The sequence below is a fragment of the Megalobrama amblycephala genome, linkage group LG21 (assembly GCF_018812025.1).
Source record: "Megalobrama amblycephala isolate DHTTF-2021 linkage group LG21, ASM1881202v1, whole genome shotgun sequence".
Taxonomy (NCBI): domain Eukaryota; kingdom Metazoa; phylum Chordata; class Actinopteri; order Cypriniformes; family Xenocyprididae; genus Megalobrama; species Megalobrama amblycephala.
Genome location: NC_063064.1, coordinates 13,374,329 through 13,401,205, shown reverse-complemented (window position 1 = coordinate 13,401,205; position 26,877 = coordinate 13,374,329). Strand labels below are relative to the sequence as shown.

General features: G+C 35.9%; 1 protein-coding gene across 2 annotated transcripts; it reads left to right on the top strand.

The window, feature by feature from the left end:
* Nucleotides 1–10,267: 10,267 nt before the first annotated feature.
* phtf1 (putative homeodomain transcription factor 1) lies at nt 10,268–25,601 on the top strand. 2 transcript variants are annotated; one of them, XM_048172629.1, is made up of 18 exons: nt 10,268–10,609; nt 10,838–10,930; nt 11,016–11,072; nt 11,174–11,243; nt 12,583–12,741; nt 12,940–13,120; nt 14,208–14,331; nt 14,415–14,594; nt 14,672–14,920; nt 18,892–19,020; nt 19,265–19,534; nt 19,942–20,073; nt 20,382–20,468; nt 22,092–22,142; nt 24,121–24,276; nt 24,411–24,506; nt 24,578–24,703; nt 24,995–25,601. In XM_048172629.1, the coding sequence occupies exons 2-18, from the start codon at nt 10,901–10,903 to the stop codon at nt 25,013–25,015; spliced, it is 2,118 nt and encodes a 705-aa protein (XP_048028586.1). In that variant the 5' UTR covers nt 10,268–10,609; nt 10,838–10,900; the 3' UTR covers nt 25,016–25,601. The 2 variants fall into 2 exon arrangements, with proteins under 2 accessions (XP_048028586.1, XP_048028587.1); XM_048172630.1 differs by lacking the exon at nt 22,092–22,142 and having other exon boundaries at nt 10,270–10,609.
* The last annotated feature ends 1,276 nt before the right edge of the window (nt 25,602–26,877 follow it).

The window sequence follows — 26,877 nt, the reverse complement described above, 5'->3', positions numbered from 1 at the left end:
CTTACTCTCCACACTGCTGCCCCTAGTGGCAGATTCATTATTCTATATTAAACACCAAAGGTGATTTGGTTAAAACAAAACAGTAAATTCTTTAGGGAAGACTTAACAAATAATAGTATAAGAGTGGCCTTGGTGTCCAGTTTGAAAAGTAAAGGCCTTCCCTTAAGACTGCACTGTATGCACCGAGGGTTTCCACTCATGCTCATTGATTCTGTATCTGGATTATATCATTTGAAATGATGATTTTGTTCCTGACATACTGTATATAGCAACTAAAGGTCAAAATGGGTTGTACTGGCTCTAAGGAGCAGTCAAATAAAAACAGGACAGTATGTTTGATAGCTTTTATAAATAGTTGAGCGAAGGAAAGAGGAAAGATATCTGAGATATCTGCACACGGTATTCCAAGCTTTCAAAGATTCCTGGACCTACAAACAGTGTCATTATAATATGCAATAGGGCCTACCACATGAAAATTGAGATGAATAGAGCTAGGTGCTCTGTTCATTACCCATTTAAGGTCCGGATTGCCTCAAGGGAATAAGCTATAAACTTTTTACGTAACTTTAGGAGATAACCTCTAATTGCTGGCCCACATTTATTAGGTCTTCCTGTACAACAGAGACAGAGCCATTATAAGTGCTAATTCTGGATAAAGGATTAGCCAGCTAACGCTAGCACTCTAATTTATGCTAATGTCTCTTGCATGTGTTAAAGTGCACTTTGAGGCTCTGTGTGGCAGAAAGTCTTTACATTTCTTTATGTGTGCTGCGCTATGATGCAGTGTTGGTTGAAATCCAGATGAAAATAAGGAAAGTGAGCATGTGTCAAGCATATATGCCAGGATAAAGGGGCCATATAGCTAATTGTTACAGTGCCTACGAGTATATAGGTCAGTTTAAAATGTATAAAGTTTCAGGCAGTGCAAGACCAGAATAATTCAAAACAGCACCTTTCCAAAATAACTTTCAGAAGATGCATGCCTTACCGGAATGTGGCTATATACACACAAGGAAAATATTGTTGAAGTCCCTCTAGAGCCTTGTTCTTTCTCTCTCTCTCTCTTGCTCTGCTTTGCTACATAACATTTGCTCTCTACCTCAGGCTTAACATGGCACATTCAATTACATCTCTCAGTCCACAGTATGTCAGTTTCTGCTCATACTGTGATATGACTTGAGTACAAGGTGAAATATAGGCTGTAAATATACATAGATATAGACTAAATGTAATGACTCCATTCATTTCCATAATACTTATGGAAATGTTACATATGGACCTGAATAAATGTTCTTTTAATTAATGGTTGTGACAATGGTTGTGGTTTGTTATTGCTGTGTTCTCATGAGAGTGACAGGTTGTCCCGCCCTAGCAAGAGACGTTGTCACAAGAGGAAGGAGAAGTTAATTTTATTAAATATTACAATAGTGCATGAATTAAAGAAAAAATGTCGGTGCCGATAGCCTCGTGGGCAGGGCACCAACATATAGTGCCATTGCACTTTGGGCAACCTGAGTACAAGTCCTGATAGGTGGACCTTTCTTGATAAAGAAATTTTATGTTTCCATAAAAAACAAGTATTGTCCATTTTGATTTCACCGTGACTTTAATCTGATAATATAACAGTGCATATACACATGTGCACACATAGCACTCCGGAATATAACTCCGGAAACAAAGTGATCCATGTCAGCGAGCAGCTAGTCAAGCGTGGGGCCAGGGTGTTGTCAGCACAAAGCACTTTGTGCTTCTTCTGAGTTGGATCATGTGAGGGAGAGAAAGAGAGTAAGGGTGGCAGAATATTCTGTTTTCCTGTCATCTCCTCTGTATCATCTGTGAATATGTGCGTGTATGTATGCATGTGCCCGAGGCAAGTCTCATCAGCTGTGCCTGAGAAGCAGATGTAGAAAATACTAAGATTAGGGAGGTGAAATGCACTAAATAAATACTTATAGCCAGTTTGTCAAATTTGTAAAAGCACAAACAAATCATATCATTATTTCTGTTAAATGAAAACTCCAGTCTCCAATCTCAATGTTTTTGGCTACTCTGTTTCTTTGGCTTGGACTGAGATGAAAGAAGGCTTAGGTGTGTATGTAACATACTGATGAGATGACCAGACCTGTGGTGGACCACAACTGACAGCCATGTTTAATTAATGAAAGAAAAACACAGAGTTAAAAAAAAAACCTCTTACTTCACCATGCCATGAATAATAAAAACCCCTTTTGATGATGAGGTCTAAAAGCACTGGACAGATATACATGACAACTAGGAAATACAGTAAAATCATCTATCTTCTCCAACCGCTGGAGGTGAGATCTGGCTTGCATATGAGTCTCATTAAGATGGGTCTCGCAGGACAGATGAAGTTCCCCAGGTCCCAGTATTAGTGGACTGAAAAATCGACTGAGACATTTCATATAATGCCAGTCAATAAAAACCTCTTACTGAGGCAAGGGAAATCAGAGAGAAACCTCACAAAATGAAATCTATAAGCAGTATACACAGCGCTCACGTATGCTCCCAAAGAGCACTGGGTAATTACTCCTGGACAAAATAGCAGGTGATCTATGGACATACTGAAGGCAAGAAATCATTAGCGCATTCAAATGAGAAAACACATGTAAACAATCTGCTGTCTGCTGTAAATTAATGGTAAAACTTCCATTGATTGATTCAAATTACACAGACAGAAGAACGACATGTTATCAAGTGGGTTAAATATGGACCAATAAGGAGCCATTTTTTTCAACCAATTTTGGATTTATTTTTTTAGCCAGCAATATAGTCATATATTAAAAGGCATGCTTTTGCTCACCCCCAAATAGCGGCAAATTGTGGGGTATTTTAAGCTGAAACTTGACCAGGCCAGAGACTTATATTTCATCTTGTGAAAGAGGGCATAATAGGTGCCCTTTAACCCAACCTGCTGGGTTTTTACCATATTTAACCCAACTTGGGTTGTTTTTAACCCAGCATTTTTAGAGTGTATATAAAACGGTTAGTTCCTGTCCTTGATTCTGATTGGTCAACAACTGTGTTTTATCAAAGTCCCTTTAAGACAAGTCATTTCCTCTTTTACTGTCTATGGTCATTTCACTCGGCGGCCATCTTTGAAACGCCTCTCGGGCATCCTGGGCATCATGCAGCTCCTATCTCTTTGAATGGGGAAACATCAGATTCTCCAAAACTGTTCGCCAACCTTACGATTAAATTTCATATTTGAAATCACCAATGAAATCTAACAACAACCGACTCATAAATTTAGTTTCTAAACGCTCGAATCATGACAAAAAAAAAGTATTTTTTTCAGGCTGGATCAAGCTAATGCGCATGCGCAGACCTAAATGCGCGTCTCTTCGGAGGCGAGAGTCTGACTGTTTCTATAGAAACCGGTGATTCTAACGGCCGCTGAGGTGACGCGATTACTTTACCAGTCGGCGATTGGCTCTTGGCTTTAGAAGGCGGGACTTATTCCACACTTTCTCCCATTCAAATCAATACGAGTGACACGTCTTGTGTTATTCTATAGACCTTATTTACCAGAGAAACATGCGCGCCGCCATCTTTAGAATATTGTCTTTGAACTTCCGTTTTTGCAGTAGCCCTGTATATTTCTATGGCATCACTGTTGAAGAATAATTAGCTGGTGAAGTGGATTTACCAGTTGTAGAGTTAATGAAAGTTATCATGAGCATTGTTATGTTTAAAGCAAATGTCTTAACAAATGTCAGTAGATCGGGAAGATTTTAAAACGAGCAGTTCATTCATAAATGTAATATCGCTGCGTAAATACAAACCGGAAGTCAAAAGACAACGAGCGCAACGCTGAAAAGGGGCGGAGCTACATAAGGTCTATAGTCTTTGGTTTTATTCACAATAAAACACGGCTACGACCGCTTCACCCAACAGTTCTGTGTATCACTACACAACACCCTTAGCAACCACTCTTAGCAACGTAAACTGTATGTTCTCAATTGATATTGTTCATTGAAGCTTACTGTATTAGAAGAGTATTGTGAGAAAGAGATCGATTGAACGAGTTTATTACCTGCATTCAGATTTAGCATTTTCCTTCAGGTCAGTCCTATGTTCATAATAAAAAAACTGTTTAAATGTTTGTTGTATTAATTTTGTCCTTTAAACAGTTATCCCGTGACTGACAGCGCTAGTCAAAGCATTTGTCAGTTGCGTCTTGTTCCGTGTTCACAACAATTCAGTCTTTTCAAAGTAAAAGTCTTCGCTACTGAGTGACACACTCATAAAGACAGTCTTTGCCGCCACCTAATGGCGTAATAATGTAACTTCTGTTGCTGTTCACGGTCAGGGACAATTTTTTCCGGCGGAAGGCTTTTAGTGATTTTACTTCATGAAAGTTGCATTGATACATATTTTTTGGCTTTAATATTTGTATTGTATGGTAACCGTTTTATAAAAGCAATAAGGTACTCGAGGCTGTGCTGTATCGTGAATAAGTCACAGAAGGGGTTGGAGGCATCGTGCCTAACAACGCCCTTCATCCGTGACTTATTCACGATACAGCGCAGCCTCGAGTACCTTATTGCTTACATATTAATATATAATATTTTATATAAATAAAATCATTCTTATTAAATAAAATAATAAAGAATAATAATAAAGAATAAAATAGTACCAATAAATGGCATAAATTTACTACTATTACTACATGTATTAATACTACTTCTAATAAATAAATAAATAAATAATTCTTAATAAAACACAATAAAATTTAATAAAAAAAACTGTAAAATATTTAATAATATTATATTAAAAGAAGGTGTGAGGATTATGTTGTGTGGAAATCGATAATTAAAAGAGTCAAAATGATCAATCAAAGCCACATACAAATGTTCAATTTAAACCAATTAAGGATTAAAAACTGATACTGTGATTTTTTTTTTTTTTTTTTTTTGGTAAAAAACATCTGAATGTGCAAAGTAATTTCTAATTCTACAGACCCAATATGAGTCTACACTGTAAAAAAGAATTGTTGGTTTAACTTAAAAAGTAAGTTACCTGGTTGCCTTAAAATTTTGAGTTCATTGAAATTAACAATTTGAGTTAATACAATGAAGGTGATTTAATCAACAGAATCTCAAAATATTATGTTTTCTGAACCACATTCATTATCTTAGTTGATTTGACAAAAGAAAAAATGTTGTGATAACAAATCATGATTTTTTTTTTTTTTTTTTTTTTACAGTGTAAGACTACAGGGAGTGCAGAATTATTAGGCAAGTTGATTTTCTGATCATATTTTACCAGGCCTTATAAACAGACAGCTTGAGAGTGACTCCTGAAGGACCAGCACCACATCCTCTTGTACCACTCTTTGAAGAATTTATCTTCCAGAATCTGGCAGTAAGTTTTGGAAGATCATTTTTAGTCCATCTCTGCAAGACAGACATTTCAGGATAAGAGATGGACTAAAAGTGAACTCAAACACCTTACTGCCAGATTCTGGATAAATTCTTCAAACAGTGGTACAAGAGGATGTGGTGCTGGTCCATCAGGAGTCATTCTCAAGCTGTCTGTCTATAAGCCCTATTAAAACCCAGTCTTCATGTATTTTATAACACTTCAGCTTGTGATTCTTATCAAGTGCGGGTCATTTTTTAGGATTCTTTAGCTAACCTAAGTCTCTGAGATCCTGAGACCTTGCACTTCTGGAGACTCCAGGTAGGTTGCAGCTCTGGAAAATGGTGGCGCTGGAGACTAAAGGGTTCCTGATGGTTTCACACATAATTCTTAATTATTTTGCAGTTAACGTGTCTTTTCTTTTCCACCTGTTTTTGTCTGACCCCGCTGACCCAATGAGCATTTTGCTGTCCCTTGGTCATGCTTTAACTTTGCAATTTCTAGTATTGCATTAGTATTGCGTCCTTCTCATGAGTATTTAATAATTTTTGACTTTTCAGTCTGAGTTAAATCTCTTTTTTGGCTCATTTTGCCTGTAAAAGAAAACTTGCCTAATAATTCTGCACACCTGAATATAAGGCATTTTTCATTTCCAGCCTTCATGAACAATTATATATCACTTATAAATGATTAAAAACAATATTAATAGTAGTTATTAAGATTGATGTGGATTGGAATTGGTAAAATGTGCTTGGGAAAAAAATATGATCAGAAAATCAACTTGCCTAATAATTCTGCACTCCCTGTATAGTTAATATTAATTCTCATCACTTTATTAGTATATTGACTCTATGCAGTAATAAACACAACCATGATTTGGTAAGTGAAAGCAATTTATGTTGATTTATTTTGTCCATTTGCTTAATCCTTAAACACTGGCTTTTAGGCACTGCATATTTGCAGTATGGTCCAGATAATAATCACTGCAAGCAATTTGTCACTGTCATAACTGCTTCATATAATTTCTTTTTGCTCATATGGTGACATTATGGTGTCAAACTAGTACTTGTGCTGATTACTGTGATTACTCTGCATGTCCCTCATTAAATGTGTCTGTGAAACTATTAAGCATTGTTCAAGGAAAATGACATAACCCATCCAAAAGAGTGTGGGTGTATTAATTTATATCGAAAGTTCTAAAGACAGTCATCACAGTAACACAGAACTTGCTGCAAGAAGTAACAATATTATCATAAAAATTAATGTTAGCTGCAGTCATTTTTTACCCAATAAGTTCGAGATCAGGGTGGCAAAGCCTGTGAACCCTGTTTGTTTTGATCACAGACTATTTTTCAGTGAACAAATCAGATTCAAATAAAAGTCAACACCCATCTTATACGATTTATGCTGTTAATTAGGGTCAAAAGATTGCATTTGATTACTGCGATAAATTTATTTTGTCAGAGAGGCGCAAGCATATGAATTCAATTATAGAAATGAGGGGTTCACTTTTGTTTGAATAGTGACAATAGAGATATAATATAAAAAGGGAATGAAGAGCCAGATTCAAGTTTAAAAAGTGCAACAGCTCTTTAATTTATCTTCTCTTTTGAATCACAATTGCAAATAGACAAAGGCAAATTAATATACTCAGTAATCTGTTGTGATGTAGGCTAATCTAATATAATTAAAATGCTGACATCTAACGGTGAAAATCTGGCAATACATTCTTGTGAGACTACGCAGTAGTACTGTTACTTTTCTCAGCGCTGATCACGATAGACTAATCACAGTCATTTGGGATTACTGACAAGGCATCTAACGAGAATTTTCATTTGTATGTCGTTTTTTTTGTATATTCAAAATTATTATGAACGTTAACGGTTAAAAATAGCCTAAAAATAACCAAAGTTGAAAATACTTTAACACATGTTTAAACGCACTCTGACAAAACAGCATAGCCTATGTAAAGAGCTTTGGGGGCTCTTATTTTGTAGTTCCACATCAGACCGCCCTGAAACAGCGCATTTAAGCGTGTTTCTCAATGTGAGGTAAAAATTGGACTGTGGAAACTAAGAGTTTTCTTTTTCTTAGTTTCTGAATGTATGGACAAGGGTTTTAATTTTGGAATTCAGTTGCAGACAGTGTCAGACTGTGAGGTGGAGCCTACTACCATCTTCATGTGAAATTGGCCTGTAAAATATTATTTATATTTATTTATTTAGGCCTGTTTTTTTTGTTTTTTAATTTACTCAGGCAGACTATTTTCGGAATTCAGCATATGTGACTCATTTTCAGGTGAAATTGGGCTGTGAAATATTTTATTTTATTTTATTTTATTTTATTTGACAGACTGACTGTCTGAATAAATTAATGTGAAATCTCCTACGACGGAAGATCACTTGTTTTCAGACAAACTACAACACTACAACACTTAGTTTGATAAAATGTGCTTTTTTATTATTACATAAAATCAATAACTTCACTATAACACACTGTACACACTGTACGCCAAATTCAGTTTACACATCAACTGGTCATACTACGATACTTAGTTTGGTAAAATGTGCTTTTGCATAATCTTATCATAAAAAATATTAAATAACTTCACTGTTATTAGAAAAAAATATTCAATAACTTCACTGTTATGCAGTGTAATGCCATCAAATTCAGTCCACACATCAATGCTCTCTGGCTGGTTATAGCCTAGCACTTAGTTTGAAAAAAAAAAAGTGCTTTTGCATAATTGTTATGATTTTTATATGATTATGTAAAAAGACATTTTTATCAAACTACACTGCAAAAAAATGTTGTTCTTACTTAGAGTCAAACTATCTTAAAGTTCTTAAATCAAGAAGCATTTTCTTGACAGGTAAAAATTATTTTCTTGTTTTTAGGAAAAATAAGTCAAAATTAAGTGAGTTTTTCCTTAAAACAAGCAAAATAATCTTATATCAAACCAAAAATAAGCTATATAATCTTGTTTTCAGTTTGGATTAAGATTATTTTGCTTACCCCACTGGCATGAGTCGGTCATCGAGTCAACATTGAACCAATATCACTTTTTTTTTATTATGTGAGCTACATCATTCTAAAATATTTTTTTTCAAAAGTGCTATTGATTTCATTATGTGTAGTACTTTAAAAAAATAATTTTGCAACCTATGATTTAAAGTCCCCATGAAATCATCACTGAAGTTATGTCGCGTTCCAGGCAACCCGTAACTCGTGTTTTTCCAACCTTCCACCCTTGAAAGTGCACTGGAACGGCAGTCAAACCCATGACTTCCCATCCGTGAACTCGTACTAGATCGATTCCTGTATAGCCTACTACACACTTTCTATCACACTGTATGAGTTTTATGAGCATTCAACCTTAAAGGATTAGTTCACTTTCAAATGAAAATTTCCTGATAATTTACTCACCCCCATATCATCCAAGATGTTCATGTTTTTCTTTCTTCAGTCGAAAAAAAATTAAGGTTATTGATGAAAACATTCCAGGAATGTTCTCCATATAGTGGACTTCAATGGAGCCCAAATGGTTGAAGGTCAAAATTGCACAATTACATAGCTAAGTAACTTTTTTACCTTCATAAATAGTTTTCTAAGTCCTTACGATGGTTAATTCACTTGTAGTGGTGTGTTTGAGGCGTGCACTAACCCCCTCTGGCACGTCTACGCCAGAAAACAGCACTTGCAAGTTGAGTTGCGCCGACCCGACACAATCTCGCCTCACGTTCACGCTCACGCGAGAGTGACAAAATGCTTTACGGTAATTCAAAAACAATGTATATATTATGACTTTATAAGACAATTTCGAAAATTACCCACCTCCATCGACATTTCTTGTACTGTATTTGCAAAACTACTGCGCTGGTGAGCGTTGTAGTCATTGTAGTCCAGAGCTGCGCTTGGAGTATTTACGACAGTGTGATTCACTGAAGGAACCTGTAGGGGGGAGCTTCGCAAATCTTACTGAGTTCCACTTTAACAATGGCTGCGTCCGAAAACCTAGGTAGCTGTCTTGCTGCCTCACTGCCTTATAAGAGAATGACTTGTACGGCAGCGTTTGTGCATGAAGGTACCTCATGAAACTGATTTCGGACAGACTTCTGAGGCAGCATAACAGTTTAATGATCTACAGCAATATAGCGCGAGCTTTGGTGAGACAGGAAGTGAAGCTAACATTGGATTCGGACGTGCCTTGATGCATTACTACCTTGAAATGTGTCCTCAGAAGGCAGCATTTTCCAGTTTTCGGACGCAGCCAATAAATGCTCATCTTGAACTAGCTCTCTTCTTCTTCTTCACTATTAGAGTTGCGGCAGTGTAGACACTGCTAAGTGTATTACTGCCCTCCTCAGGTCAAAGTTTGAACTAATTGTTATATACTTGCACTAGCATATTGTATGACAATTTAGTTCAAACTTTGAACTGTGGAGGGCAGTAATGCACTTAGCAGTGTCTACACTGCTGGAATTCAAATAGAGAGGAAGAAGAGAGCTAGTTCAAGATGAGCATTTATGGTTAAAACTTATAAACATTTTATTTTTTTTAGAAAATGAGCGATGTTTTCTCTAGATAAGACCCTTATTTCTCGTCTGGGATCGCTGTAAACTGTAATTTTGACCTTCAACCGTTTGGGCTCCATTGAAGTCCACTATATGGAGAAAAATCCTGGAATGTTTTCATCAAAAACCTTAATTTCTTTTCGACTGAAGAAAGAAAGACATGAACATCTTGGATAACATGGGGGTATCAGGAAATTTTAATTTGAAAGTTAACTAATCCTTTAAAACTGAACTGAAACATTTTCACTGATTTTTCTTTTTTATTATTATTATTTTATTTAAAGTTTATTTTGTACACATTGTAGTTCCGCCATTGGCTGATGTGGTTGTCGTCGCTTGCTTCACACACTTTCAGGCGCTGATGAGAGTGGGAACTTTAACAATCACTTCTCTTTTACTAGAAGATCTTTCTATCGTCGATCAGATTTAGTCGAATTGATGCCAGGGTGGTTTAACAGTAAATATAAATACCTCACAACTTTATTCGGCTGTTTTTACATTTTAATGAAATGTTCATAATGTAGCGTCAGATAGTTTTGCTGTAGTAGGGGGCGAGGTTTGTTTCATCTCCAGCACAAACATCTGAAAATGTTGACAAGACACAACACGCGCTGCTGAGGAATCGCAACCAGATATCGTTTATTGGGCTCCAGGTAAGTTTAATGTTATATAATTTTCCTAGAATTAAAAGCAGCGACTTTACTCGTAGAGATCTTTATCAAATGCAGTCTATGTAGGCAGCTCACTAGGTTTTGAAACAGAGCCGCTCTCACTATTTACACTTGATGAGTCGCTTCCTATGTTTGTACCTTCAACTGCGAGCAGGCGTCTCCTTTTTCAATGTAAGCGATGACATAACTCTTATGTCTGACTCTTTCGAGGAATGAAATATTCTGTGCTTGAGATCTACTGCCTGAGATTACCTGACCTAATGAATTTCAAACATGGCAGGAATAGCATGGTATCAGAAAAAGGTGAGTCATTCTGCATCTGTTTTACAGTAAATACAGATTGTGGTTAGAAAGGTGTTAAAAGTTCTCTAATGATCTTGTGTCAAAGATTGGAGCATATGATCAGCAGATCTGGGAGAAATCACTGGAACAGAATGAGCTCAAGGTAATTTGGCTGTTTGTGTTTGCAGCATAGATGTGGTTCCTGAATATTGTGTAAAATGTATGCAATCAGACTCTGTTGAAACTCTGTTCCTTTTTGAACAGGGCTTTGGAAGCAAACCTAAGAAGACTGGCCATATCAAACCAGACCTCATTGATGTTGATCTAGTGCGAGGCGAGTTACCATCAAGTTTAGCATCTTATATAGGCTGTCAGATCAGATTCCATACATATACTGTAAAAGTGTACGGTAAAACAGGCAGAGAAAGTTGCTAGAAATTCACTGTAAAAAAGTGACATTGTTTTAGGCATTACAGGATGACATTTTCATGTCTGTATGTTTTACAGTTTATAATCAGATATTATGATTAAATTATGTAGTGTAACTTATTTACTACTAAATATAGTTAACTAAATATAATCTTATAACTTATAATATAAGTTAACTAAATATAATCAAATGTAATGTGTCATACAGGGGCTTCTGGAACACCATATTTCAATTTTCACCATAAATACAGTACATTAATGTCAAGTATAAATTCTCCATAAATTATAAGGTAATTTATGTTATATAACTTGCATTAATTTACTTTTCTTCAACAATCACACATTAAATTGATCAAAACTGTCAGTAAAGACATTTATAATGTTATAAAAGATTTCTATTTCAGTAAAAAAAAAAAAAAAAAAAAAGGGTTCTTTGGAACTTTCTATACATCAAAGAGTCATTTTTTTGGTTTCCAAATATTAACTTTTTTCAGCAATATTAATAATAATAATAATAATAAATGTTTCATCAAATCAGCATATTAGAATGATTTCTGAAGGATCATGTGACCCTGAAGACTGGTGTAATGATGCTGAAAATTCAACTTTGCATCACAGGAATAAATTACATTTTGAAATATATTCAAATAGAAAACAGCTATTTTAAATAGTAATATTTTACAATATTACTGTATTTTTGATCAAATAAATGCAGTCTTTTTGAGCATAAGAGACGTCGATTACACTTTACGATAAGGTTCATTAGTTAACATTAGTTAACTACATTAGTTAACATGAACTAATAATGACCTACGCTTGTACAGCATTTATTAATCTTTGTTAATGTTAATTTCAACATTTACTAATACATTATTAAAATCTTGTTAACATTAGTTAATGCCCTGTGAACTAACATGAACAAACAATGAACAACTGTATTTTCATTAACTAACATAAACGAAGATTAGTAAATCATAAATACAGTAACAAGATGTATTGCTCATGGTTAGTTCTTGTTAGTTAATACATTAACTAATGTTTAACTAATGTTACCGAGACGTCTTTCAAAAACAAATTAAAAATCTTGCCAACTGCTAACTTTTGAATGTTTAAAAAATGTCTCTATAGATTAAGACAACTATCAGGTAAATAATTAGGGTTTTACTTTAACATTGTTGCATTCTTTTTCTATACCATTTTTATAGTAAGTTTCTCTTTTTGACCTAGTGTCTTTACAACTGCAGGTTCCACGTTTAGTAAGGCCAAACCAGAGAGCCCTTGGACCGCTCTGACTCGTAAAGGCTTGGTCAGGGTCCTCTTCTTTCCTTTCTTCTTTCAGTGGTGGATCCAAGTTACTTCTAAATGCATCTCCACCCTCATCTTGGTTATGTATTTCCTTCAAGGTATGCAGTTTTTCTTCTTTTCAGCAAAACAGTCACATGGACATAAGTCCTGCCTAGTTTCATTAGTCATTCTTTGAATATTTCAGATTTCGTGCGAGATTACACATGTGATTTAGTGATAATACATTCTAAGTCAATGAGTTAAACCTGAAATTCTCCATATGGTATCATGATCTGATGGATTTGTGTTCATTGCAGTGGCAGGAGCTGTGTTGTATTTTGAGGTACCAGCAGCCTGTGCCAGTGAAGTTGTGGGTCCATTGTGTCTCATGCTGTTGTTGGGTACAGTACACTGCCAAATAGTATCTACAGAATCCTCCAGAAGCCCGGACAACAGCCCTATCCCAAGTCGGACAGCCAGCCCTGTTCGCAGGAAAAGGTTAAGCTACTGCTGCGTCAGAATTGTGAGAGACTCAGAGCCATAAAGGACCAAGTGTTTATGTTTTTTTTTCTCTCATCAAATGACCAATACATCTAATGTTCCGCAAGGCTGGCAGTTTAATCAGCAGTGCTAGTGTTCAGCTGACACTAGTGGGTCAATGACAAATAAGAGTGTCCACAATGAAGAGAAGCAAAAATCTAATTTAAAACACATGTGCCAAGTTCTTAGAAATGTACTCTTTGTTTTCATGTTGATTTTTAATAGAGTTGCACCAATTGAAATTTTACAACCTGAATTAATCTTATAATGTCATAAAAAGGTCAAATTATCTTTTATTTTAAGAGATTTGTTGACCCTGACACGGTCATGAGTAGCTGCTGGGTTACTCCCCATGACATCATATCCTGTTTTTGCTTTGTTTCTGCATGTTTGTTGGACTACATGACTTTGGCTTGGCAGACAAAGTATATATATATATATATATATATATATATATATATATATATATATATATATATATATATATATATATATATATATATATATATTATTAATAAACAGTGAATATATATATATATATATATATATATATATATATTATTTATATATTCACTGTTTATTAATGATATATATATATATTCTTTATATATTATTAATAATATATATATATATATATATATATATATATATATATATATATATATATTTGAAAACAGTGAAACAGTTTTAAAAATAATATAACATTAGACTACTCTACTTTTCAATTTTTCTTTTGTTATAATATCAGAAGCCCCCCAAAAATATCAAAATTATTTTTATTTTAGACACTAAAAACATGCACATAATAAAATATGTATTCTAGTTATTGTATGTATGGATTACATTTGAATTTATTTTTTAATAAATTAATTGATCTAAAAATTGCATTGATATCATTGACCCTAGTGTCAAAACAGGCACTAAATTTGATACATTATATTACTAATATTATATATTATAAAACAGATGGGTCCTGGCTTCTGTTTAGTCAGTGCTGCGTTCTTTTGATCTAATTTATGTCATTATTTTTGCTATTTATTCACAGACAGAGGAAGAGTAGAAAAGCAAAGAGGTCTGAGGATGAGGGCAGCAGAGGGGGAGGGATAGTTGAACTCAAACCCCATCAACTTGAAGACAACAACCGGCTCTACAGATCAGAGAAGAGACTGGTAAAACACTTTCCTTAGAACTGCACTTTTTGAAGAGATGAACGGTCATGTTTGAGTTGATTGAGATCCTGTGGACTTTGCAGAACTCCCTGAGGAGGCCTCCGTATGGGGCTTCTGAAGATCTCTCCAGTGAGGAAGAGGAGGCAGATGAAGCAGAGCTGCAAAGAGAGAGACTCTTCTCATCAGCACCTCCAAAATATGCCCGAGCGCTCAGGAATAGACTTCACAAAGTCCCCGAGAACAATTCGCCACCACACACTCAGGTGAGTATCTGACTAAAACCAAAGGCAAAAGTTTCTGTAAAATAGTTCAGAATATTCATCACCATTGTGTGATACAGGGAGACAGTAATGGGATGCCAACAGACATCCCAGCTCTTCCACGTGAAGTCGAGCTTCTGCGGCCTTCAGAGGGCTCGCGTCCAGCCTCTGACACAGATGATATGTTATGGGAGGAGCTTCTACATGATCCTGACTCTGCCTCCACAGGAAGCAGTGACAGTGGGGAGGAGGAGCCTCACAGTCATAGCCACTCCCTCCCTCTGCCCAACATCACTCTGACTAGTGATGAGGATGAGGCTTTACCGCAGGTGGGTTGCAGTTTTATTTTAATAAATTTAATGTGACTTTCACACTGCGCTTAAACCTGGGTTAAAATCTTCTTAACTCCTTAACTCCTCCAGCACAAATTAAGATTGCGGTGTGAACTGTTTTGCTGTTATAAATTCACACTGCAAAGTTTGCGCGAGAAGTAACGCCAAAGCACAGAAGACCTTGCGTGAGTTTCACAACACACTTACGTCACGTGTCACAATGTCCCTCTCATGATTGCTCATATGACAGCAGATTGCAAACAATGATTTATAGTTTAAAGGTGCCCTAGAACCAGTTTTTACAAGATGTAGTATAAGTCTAAGGTGTCCCCTGAATGTGTCTGTGAAGTTTCAGCTCAAAATACCCCATAGATTTATTTTATTAATTTTTTTTTAACTGCCTATTTTGGGGCATCATTTAAATCTCAACATAACACCGACTGTTACGTAACGGTCGAGGTGTACGCCCCCAATATTTGCATATGCCAGCCCATGTTCCCAACATTATGTAAGGCATTAGACAAGGGCAGAACGTCTGGATGTGCACAGCTGAATCAACAGACTAGGTAAGCAAGCAAGGACAATAGCAAAAAATGGCAGATGGAGCAATAATAACTGACATGATCCATGATAACATGACATTTTTAGTGATATTTGTAAATTGTCTTTCTAAATGTTTCGTTAGCATGTTGCTAATGTACTGTTATGTGGTTAAAGTTACCATCGTTTCTTACTGCATTCATGGAGACGAGCTGTCGCTATTTTCATTTTTAAACACTTGCAGTCTGTATAATGCATAAACACAACTTCATTCTTTATAAATCTCTCCAATCAGTGTAGCATTAGCCGTTAGCCACGGAGCATAGCCTCAAACTCATTCAGAATCAATGTAAACATCAAAATAAACACTGTACTTTCGCGATTAGACATGCAGTATGCATGACAAACACTTTGTAAAGATCCATTTTGAGGGTTATATTAGCTGTTTGAACTTTTTTTATGTTGTTTAAGGCAAGCGCAAGCTCTTGGGGCGTGGCGCACGAGATTTAAAGGGCCACACACCCTGAATCGGCTCATTTCTAATTATGCCCCAAAATAGGCAGTTAAAAAAATGAATTAAAAAAAATCTATGGGGTATTTTGAGCTGAAACTTCACAGACACATTCAGGACACACTTATATTACATCTTTTTAAAAAAAGTTCTAGGGCACCTTTAAAACTGGCTGCCCTTGTCTAATGCCTTGAACATGAGCTGGCATATGCAAATATTGGGGTCATACATATTAATGATCCCGACAGTTACGTAACAGTTGGTGTTATGTTGAGATTCGCCTGTTTTTCTGAGGTCTTTTAAACAAATGAGATTTACACAAGAAGGAGGAAACAATAATGTTTGAGACTCACTGTATGTCATTTCCATGCACTGAACTCTTGTTATTCAACTATGCTGAGGTAAATTCAATTTTTGATTCTAGGGCACCTTTAAAAATGTAAAAAAAATATTAGTATTTTTCTTACACACACCTATCACTTCACTTCACAAGACATTGAGGCATCCACTGGGGTTGTATGGATTATCGTCACAATCACTGTGTGTGTTTTTTTCAAGTGTCAATCGAGCAGAACCCAATCAATTGCATTATATGGACTCACAGAGTCTTCCTGTAAATCTTTGTTTTGTGATTATCTGAAGAAAGAAATTCATATACATTGGAGATGGCACGAGGGTGAGCAAATGGTGAGAGAATTTTCATTTTTGGGTGAACTATCCCTTTAATGTCTTTTAACCCCTTGTAAAGACCACTTTTAACACATCCAGTGCAAATTAAGATTGCAGTGCGAAATTATACAGCGTGGTCACACTAGACTTTGAGCATGCAAAATTTTTACGAGCACTGCAGTGGTCATGATATGATGTCACACTCTGCAGCATTTTTTTTATATATAAAATACATTACACATATAATAATAAATCCAAAAAGTAAATATAGCTGCAAGCAGAAATTATCGTGGTTCAAGCACTTTAAGGCCTTTAAGAACATGCGTAAATAGGTATGATGTTTTATTTAGCAAGCATCTAACCACTTAGATCATAGATGTGCCATTTACACCCAATACAGGCAATTTATCATAGGAAATTTATGGTTTATAAAACTTTTTAACAGTTATCGAGGTTGAGTCAAAAACCTAGGACTAGTTCGCCAAAATAGTTTTTTTGAAATAATCTCCAATATTTAATGAACGATTCGGTGGACCGCAGCGGTCCTAGAGGCAAAGTTGCTCAGAATGAGGAGTTCTACCATGTGATACGAATGTCGTGGGTGTGCGCAAAAAAATTGTGCAATACGTGCTTGTTTACGCACATGAAAAACATGAAGGCCTCTAGGGCCGTGAGTCAAACAGGCCCAGCGAGATTTGTTCTGATCAGCCTTCGCTAACCTTGTTTGATAGCTGCTCAGACTTCATTGGCCAATATTGGACATGTTTTTTGAGATGCGTCAAAGTCCTCATAGACATCATGGCACCTCGGACAAAGAGACTGCATGCCGATTTTTCAAGTCAGTCGGACTAACAATGAAGTAGTTATATTTGTTTTCATGGTTTTTTTGCTGTTATAGCACCACCAAAAGTGGCCAGTCGCCACGTCCTTTTTCACGCAACCACAGAATGAGCTCTTACATAGGTAAGCTGAGTTTGGTGAAACTATCTCATTCTGTTTACTAGTTATAGCTATTTAAGTAAATGTGGCTCCACCCACTTTTGGCAGCCCTTAGTGGCCGTGAATCGAAATTTCAACTTTTTTTTGATAACTATTGACAATCAGACTAGAAAATCTGAGGCATGCATCTTGAGCCAAGGATTCCAACGATATGAGACATTTGAGCCTATGCCTACAGTACGCGCTTGAACCCCTAAAAATATACAATCTACTTTAGATTGCCGCCTTTTAATTCAGCCAAGAGGTCAAGCCATGGTTTATCAATCTTCTATTGATCAGATGTCTTCACGTGATACGAATTCGTTGTTCACCAAACTTGAACCTTGGAACATGCCAAAATGTAGAAGTTCTTCTCATGAGCTTGCATTTCCTGTCTCCCACATTTGCATGTGTATAAGTAAAAGTCAGTGGAATGAAAAGTGTAGTGTGACCGTCCCTTTAATATGTACATGTAAGTTGTTTAGACAGGCAACAATCACAAACTAAAAAATAATTACCTATTTAAATATTCATGTGCTGCGCACAGTTTGTATAGATACTTTCATGCATCTTTAATTTTAGTGTCTGTCTGAAGGCAATGATTAAAGTGTCGAACCACTACGGCAAATGCATTTAATTTCTATTGATAGACAAGCACTTTTGAGCACAGGTTGTGCGCTCCTTGTGTTCTGTTCTTATCCATGTTATTAACCTCATGAATATGCAAATAATGATGTTAACCCAGGGTTTATTAATGTGCAGTGTGAAATTTGTAGATCCGACTGCCTATGATTAAGTTTAACCTTATCCTGGATTAAGTTAATCTAGGATAATGTTAATCCAAGGTTAAAAATAAAAAAATATTTTTCAAGGTAAAACTTTTTTCACACCACATGGCATTTTATAACCTGAGCTAATCTTGCCTTGTCATGAAAAGGTCAAATTATCTGATATATTAAGAAACTTTGAACTTAACACAGTCATTAGGATCTGTGCAGGGCTCTTCTGTATGCCATTTCTTTTCTTTTCTTTTTTTGGCATGTTGCTTACACTGGATGACTGTTTTTTTTATTAATACACAGTGAAAAAATAATAATTATGTTGCTCTATTTTTCAAGAATACCCTGGAATAACTATTTAAAGTGTGGAAATCAGAACTGTCCTTTATTTCTTTTACTAGGGTTAACAACCTCATCAAACAGCATGTAAGTGACATAGAAATGACTCCTACTGAATTATTAATTTTGTTCTTAATTGAATCTCCCTTTAGCACCAGTTTTCATGGCTGCAGGCTTGTCATCCCTCCAAAGACCGCGTCAGTGCCATAATCTGGGAGCAAGGAGAGTGTAAAAAAGCTGACATGTCCGTGCTGGAGATCAGTGGTATCATTCTCACACGAGTAAAGTCCTTCTTTACCCCTCTGCCTTGTTTATTTCTACTTTAGTAGTTTAAATTGCCTGGAAAGGGAAGAGAACTGTTGACTTTGTCTCTAAAAGTAAATTTGATTCAAATTCAATGTAAACGCTTCCATGTAAGCCTTTTAACACTGACTGTTTTAGAGATTTGCATTGGTATTTGCATTTCAGAATGTAACAGGTCAGTGTTGTTGCTGTTAACTTACGTTGAATGATTTCTGTTTCCAGGTGAAGGTGGTTGAGCAAGGGATGGGTTATCTGATCTTCGGCAGCTTGGTCACGGCCTCACTGGCTCTGCTGCCCTACTGCTTCAGACTGGCACAGAAACTGGATGTTGCCAATCTCAATTCTGTTTCCCTCGAGGAACTTCCAGCAGTGGCCATCGGGCCACCTTGTGCCTTGTCTTATGCGTTCTTCATCATCACCACAGTGGAAAGAGTTTTCCTCTCTGGACTCTTCTTCTTCATGATGTGTGTGGCTGAGAGGACATATAAACAGGTGAAGATGAAAATTAATAATGTTTATAATGAAAATTATAATGAAAAATAATGTTTAATTAATAACTATTAATTAAATTTAATAATGAAATTTAATACTATTTAAAAAAAAAAAACATTATTGCGCTCTGGAGTGTTTGCATTATTAACGTTTATGTTTGAGGCCACCATTTGTTAAAACGCTGATTTCAGTTATGTATTATTATGTTAAGTTCTATATTATAATGCATTTTTTTACATTTCAAGTTATATAAATTAATGTATTAAACTAATGTATTATGAACTAACATGCATTAACTAATGTTGGAGTGGAACTTTATTGTAAAGTGTTGCTGAGTTTTAGTACCAGAAAATCTGTATAAAGCCAGATAGGACTTTTGTTCTCAACAAATGTGATGTCATCCACAGCGCCTTTTATTTGCGAAACTTTTCAGCCATCTCACATCTGCACGCAAAGCCAAAAAATCTGAGATTCCTCATTTTCGGCTAAAGAAAGTACAGAATATCAAGATGTGGCTTTCACTTCGATCATTCCTGAAGGTATCCACTTCCTACCACAGTTTACATTTAGGGATGCTCAATATATCAGTACCATATCATGTACTGATATTAGCAATTTTTCTTTTATTAAATATATATATATATATATATATATATATTTAATTAATTTAAATATATATAATATATTTAATGATATATATATATATATATATATATATATATATATATATATATATTAACGTAAATGAGTGTATCTGCTGGCAGTGACATTTGTGTAGTCCTGTTTAGAGATACCTAGTTGACATTATATGAAAATCAATTTAATAATATGTTTTTTTATTTAACAGAGACGAGGGCCTCAGCGCTCTGTTGATGTCATTGTATCATCAATTTTCCTCCTGGCTTTGTCTATTGCCTTCATCATCTGTGCCCAGGTCAGCTATTGTTCTACTCCACAATGCTTTTGACACACCCTTCAGATATATTTTTTTAAGGTTTGCCTTCAAAAATAGATTAATCCTGATCCTTCTGTCCCTTCAACCCTTAAATGCATGAATGTTTCGCTAATCATTATTACATATTCGGGTCTTTAGTGACCCGGATCTATATCCAACACAGGTGGCTCTCTATCTGCCACAATAAAAAACTTATGATATTTTTAGTATAAACATTAGCATATTCCGTTACCTTTTGGAACTTGGAAGAGTTCAATTTGAGCAGAAGCCTTTTACCATCATGACTGACATTGTCATAGCTCATTTCCCCAGTACATTCAGCATCTGGCTCATATTCATGATCTCAACCATATTCTCAAAACTATTATTTTAATCATCTTCAAAATCAGTATTTTGATTGCAAGTATTTTGATTGCAGTTTCTTCACCAGATCCACCATCAAGTGACAGTGACACGAATATTTGATTGCACACAGTACTTGCTCTGCAGTAAATTGCTGAGTCATTTCAAGTTTTGCTAATTGAAAGAAAACAAGTTGACAAAAAGATTTAATCCAATATTGATGGTGATAATATAGCATAACAACTGATTTATAAGCTATTTTTTGTAGGCAGGACATTTTTGACTAGGAACACCACAAGTGTAACAAGTGGGGGGAAAATCCCCCAAAAGTACAAAAGTTATTCAAAAAAAATTGTGAAGTAGTTATACCCTGTGTGAGCAGAGTCAGTTTTAGTATTAGTTAAGCTTTAGTCCAATGCGATAACATTAACATTTTGGGGAAAAGAAATCCTCTCTGGGTCAAAATGACCCGAAAACAACATAAGGTTTAGGTTGGTCAGGTAGGTCTAACACTAGTATTCAGGTACCTACAGAAATTGAATAAAGTAATGTAAAATAACCGGTCTTGTATAAACCCTTATTAAAGCTAACAAAGTTACTCAGTCAAGAGCAGTCAGTAATTTTATCTTTATCTTTTGCTGTTTAAATTAACATTAAGGACTAGAACCGCAGCAGGTTTAGGCTACCGTCACTTTAAGAACTAATGCACGGATCCAAATACGATTTTCTCCCAACTGTTTACTTTCACTTAAGAAATAACCGACCGTTTAAAGGAATATTCACTAAAACGGGCAGTTTCATATATCATTTTTGTGTGTATTTATCCTTTCAAACATAAGACGCGAAAGAGAACTCAATTCAACACTCATATGCTGTGATACGCGTCCCCGAATTGAGTTTACTTTTGCATCTTGTGCTTAAATCGTTTAAAAATCCTTTATTGTTTAAATTGGCAAAACACGCATATGCATGATAAACTTTCAACTTTCAACTGTCCTGGGCCATTGTGCAGTCCTTGTTGTCGAGCCCTGTATTGTTCCAAATTTCTTTGGTCCTGTTTACACTTGGTCACTTTATGTGTTTCTACTGATCGGATAGCTATCTGATTTGTAAAAATGGTTCCATTTACACTTGGCCCTATAAATGAGTCTCCGCAAAACGAATTTAAATCAGATCTTCAGTTCCCGCGATATATGCAAATATAACGGAGTTCATATCAACTAAAGCAACAGAAATGAGCTGCATTTTATTTATCATCAGCGAATTTCAAGATCAAAGACAGCAATAGGAGAGAGAGCGCCATCAGCACGGGTAAGATCATTTAGTATCACTAATTTTAATGAAGATGATTGTGTGTTGACCGTCTGCGACTTTCTTTCAGTTCATTTGCGGCAGTTTGCACATCGACTTGCTGAAGACATACGCAGCTGCTCATCTGCATTAGCACTGTCATATCTGGCTGTAACATCATATAGCTGATAACGCTCTTACACATTTATTTTTTAACATTTTGGGAGAGGTAAAATTTACAAATGTAGTTTTAACAACCAGATGCATTTACACTTGTCCAGTTTTGTCTGGAATGGGTCTCACACCACTTCCTGAAATGGTTTGAGTGTAAATCCGTCTCAAAAGCTGTTAGGAAGGCATTCACACCTGCGTTGTGTCCAAAATCGAATGCTTCGCTACTATATAGTATTCAAAAAATATTTAAAAAAAAAAACAATAAAAATGACAAAAGCACATAAAATCACAAACTTAAAATAAAATAAATACTGAAAATATATAAATAAAAGGTATAAATACCATAATGGTATATAAATAATACTAAAATAACACTGTCACTCAGGTGACAGTCTCAAACTTAATATATATATTTTTTGTCATTTGGATTTAGTAAGTATAAATGGTCCAGACTAGTTGTGTGTCATCTTCCAAACAATTAAAGTGATATTAGGTTAAGTATCACATTACACATTACTGTGCTTGTTACAACCTGAATTCTGGAAAAGTTGGGACTTTTTTTTTATATGGATAAAATGAAAACTAAAAGACTTTCAAATCACATAAGCCAATATTTTATTCACAATAGAACACAGATAACATAACAAATGTTTAAACTGAGAAATTTTACAATTTTATGCACAAAATGGCCTCATTTCAAATTTGATGCCTGCTACAGGTCTCAAAATAGTTGGGACGGGGGCATGTTTACCATGGTGTAGCATCTCCTCTTCTTTTTAAAACAGTTTGAAGACATCTGGGCATCGAGGTAATGAGTTTCTGGAGTTTTGGTGTTGGAATTTGATCCTATTCTTGCCTGTTATAGGTTTCCAGCTGCTGAAGAGTTTGTGGTCGTCTTTGGCATATTTTTTGTTTAATGATGCGCCAAATGTTCTCTATAGGTGAAAGATCTAGACTGCAGGCAGGCGAATTCAGTACCCAGACTCCTCTATGACAAAGCCATGCTTTTGTAATAGCTGCAGTATGTGGTTTTGCATTGTCCTGCTGAAATACACAAGGCTTCCCTGAAATAGACGTCGTCTGAAAACCTTTATATACCTTTCAGCATTCATAGTGCCTTCCAAAACATGCAAGCTGCCCATACCGTATGCATTTATGCACCCCCATCCCATCAGAGATGCTGGCTTTTGAACTGAACACTGATAACACGTTGGAAGATCTCCCTGCTCTTTAGCCCGGAGGACACAGTGTCCGTCAAATTTGGACTCGTCTGACCATAGAACACTTTTCCAAATGAGTCTTGGCCCACAGGACACGACGGCGCTTCTGGGCCATGTTCACATATGGCTTCCTTTTTGCATGATAGAGCTTTAGTTGGCATCTGCAGATGGCACAGCGGATTGTGTTTACCGACAGTGGTTTCTGGAAGTATTGCTGGGCCCATTTAATAATGTCATGCCGATGAGACATCCCTTTTATAGCTAATCATGTTACAGACTTGACACCAATTAACTTAATTAGTTTCTAGATGTGCTCCCATCTGAATCTTTTCAAAATTTCTTGCTTTTTCAGCCATTTGTTTCCCCCGTGCCAACTATTTTGAGACCTGTAGCAGGCATCAAATTTGAAATTAGCTCATTTATCTATGTTCTATTGTGAATAAAATATTAGCTCATGTGATTTGAAAGTCTTTTAGTTTTCAATTTATTCAAATTTAAAAAAACGTCCCAACCTTTCCAGAATGTCAGTTATAAATCTATTTATAGTTCGAAGATGTAACTGTTTAATATAGCGAAACGCGAAGATAACACTTGTTATGTTTCAGCTTTTGCACAGTCATCACACATTTCTGGACTCCGAGACCAACTGGGAGCTGATGATCTGGTGTGCTGCTCTGATGGTTTTCCTCCTACGCCTCGCTACCCTCGGAGCAGAGACCAACCGAAAATATAGCAACGCTTCTGTGCTTCTGACTGAACAGGTGAGATAAAAATCTCAGCCGCTCAGAACAAAGAGGCAGTATTGTTCAGAAACAAGTGAACCATTCACATGTATGCACTACGCAGCATTACTTACAGCTGAGCTCTGTGTTTGCCGTTACATTTTCTGCTTCAGATAAACTTGTATCTTAAGATGGAGAAGAAACCAAACAAAAAAGACCAGCTGAACATAGTGAACAACGTACTGAGGCTGGCCACGAAATTATTAAAAGTAAGACCATTATTCATTGAGAACAATAAAACATGCTTTGCATTGCATTGACAATCATTTGCTGCTTTCAGGAATTGGACACTCCATTTCGTCTGCTGGGTCTGACTGTGAATCCGCTTATCTACAATATCACAAGAGTGGTCATCCTGTCAGCCATCTCTGCTGCTGTCAGCGATTTACTAGGGTTCAACATCCGGGTGAGGGGAACATTTGCACTCTTAAGTACAGCGGTTATCTGCACCTGTTTCCTGGGTCTGTTTTATGGTCCCGCTGAAATGCAGATGTCTGGAATTATTTGATCTTGATGATCTGGTTTTTTATGACTAAAGTCATAAATGCAATTGTACTACTTCCTGTTATCAGGACAGTGGGAGTTGCTCACTCTTCATAGTATTTGACTTTTATCATGCCGGTGTTTAAGCAGTACAAAATGTGCAATCTTTAACTAACAGGTTTAACAATGTCCGTCATGTTTTTTTTTTTAACAGCTCTGGAAGATTAAACCTTGATGCGATGCCTTTACACTGCCAGCGTCTTAACACTGGGGCCAGAGAGACTCTTAAGTGTGCTTGTGCACAACCTACTAGATGACCAAGTTATCTATTAAAAACTGTGCAAATCTACTGACCAAACTTATGCATGACTTTTCCTCCATAGGCTACTCTGTGCCTTCGGCCAGACCGAGCAAACCTGTGTTCAGCTCAACTTTTGTTGTTGAGTTTTCCTCATATTTGAATTGTAGAATCATTAAGCACACAAACCAGACTGCAGTGAGTTTTCTTGATGCACTTGCTTATTGTAACTACTTAACAGCTTGCTCGCTGTTTTTCATAAATGTATACTCTGCAAGTGTATTATCTGGTCTGGAAGCAACCACTTAAATCAGAACCACTATGTGCCTTGTGGATAAATGCATATAACAGTACTTTTAGATAAGCTATTTATGAGACGTGGCTTTGTCAACTGCTGAATGGGCAATTAAATAAAAGTCTTGAGGTTTTTAGTAAAGGGTACTGATAAACTTGCACACTGAAGCTCTTGGAGGGAGCACTTTTTACTGGCATTGTATTAAAATAAACAAACCTTTCTCTGAGAGTCCGTAATCATCAATTCTTAACCAAATATTTGAGTTTCTGGTTGGGGTGCACATATAAAACTTTAATACCATTGAATTACAATGTAGAGTAGTGTAGTTTATGATTAAAAAAAACTTCCCCAAATAAGTGCTATATATATATAGCACTTTGACCTCATGATTCTCATTTGCTCTGACATGCACTGTGAGCTGTAAGGTCTTATATAGACAAGTGTGTGGCTTTCCTAATCAAGTCCAGTCAGTATAATATATATATATATATAAATAAATGTGTGTGTGTGTGTGTGTGTGTGTTTATAAATTTATCAGTGGCATGCGGTCTGCGAATGCTCTGCATACCCAAGCCATTCGTGGACTCGGCAAATAATATTAACATTATAAATTACTATTAAATCCCTTGTTTGAGGTGTATCATAAAGCCTATATGATTGGAAATGCTTATGTAACTGTCCATAATCTATTTATTTGCCAAATGTAGGTCATTTTCTTTAAATCTGCCAGTTACGGAGCAACAGCAGCTTTTGCGCCTTCGCGCTTTTGTTATGGAGCGTCATCATTATCACCCGTTCCCATTGGTTTGCTGGTCTATGGGAGTTTTCATGGCAGGATAAGCTGTGGGCGGATCGCTCTCCCAAGAGGAAAAATGAGCTGCTACCAGATCTCAATCACTGAAAATCACATTGTATTTGATACAAATCTAACTAGACTTAGCCAAATGTGGGAAAAAAATCATAACTAAAACTAATTTCATAGTATTTCATTTTCTCCATAGAGAATTTTGTTTTATGAAAACTTGTCAAAACTTGTTTGACAGTCCTACTGTAACTAGGCCTATCAGAGGATGTTAATCGATAGTCTGTGCATTTGTTAGTCATCAGTTTGCACAATTTAAACTTATTTTTTAAAGAATACTGATATTTTTATTTATTATAGCCTACTTATATTCATTATAATTACATTTTATTTTTTATTTATAATAGGCTGCTAATACTTATTATGTTATACTTATTTTTAATTATTATTTAAAAAATACTTCTGGCACACATTTACATTGACGTAATGGTGTTTTTTATTTGTCATGTCTGTAAATATGGGCTACTCTCAGTAAAAGGTCCAACATATTAGAAATACTTTTAGCTGTGTTGATATTTGTCATGAGCAATCAAATGAGTAAACTAACACTGAGAACGTGAGCGTCTCGCATATTAGCTATAAACCCATTCAAACTGCATCAGTCACATTTTTTTTACATGACGCACCACCCAGCATACCCGG

What these genes read in the sequence shown, in the direction of transcription:
- phtf1 (XM_048172629.1), top strand. Translation starts at nt 10,901, where the DNA reads ATGGCAGGAATAGCATGGTATCAGAAAAAG. An exon ending in AGGATGAGGCTTTACCGCAG is followed by an intron (nt 14,921 to 18,891) that starts GTGGGTTGCAGT and finishes ATCTCCCTTTAG; the next exon opens with CACCAGTTTTCATGGCTGCA. An exon ending in CTGTGCTTCTGACTGAACAG is followed by an intron (nt 24,277 to 24,410) that starts GTGAGATAAAAA and finishes TTTCTGCTTCAG; the next exon opens with ATAAACTTGTATCTTAAGAT.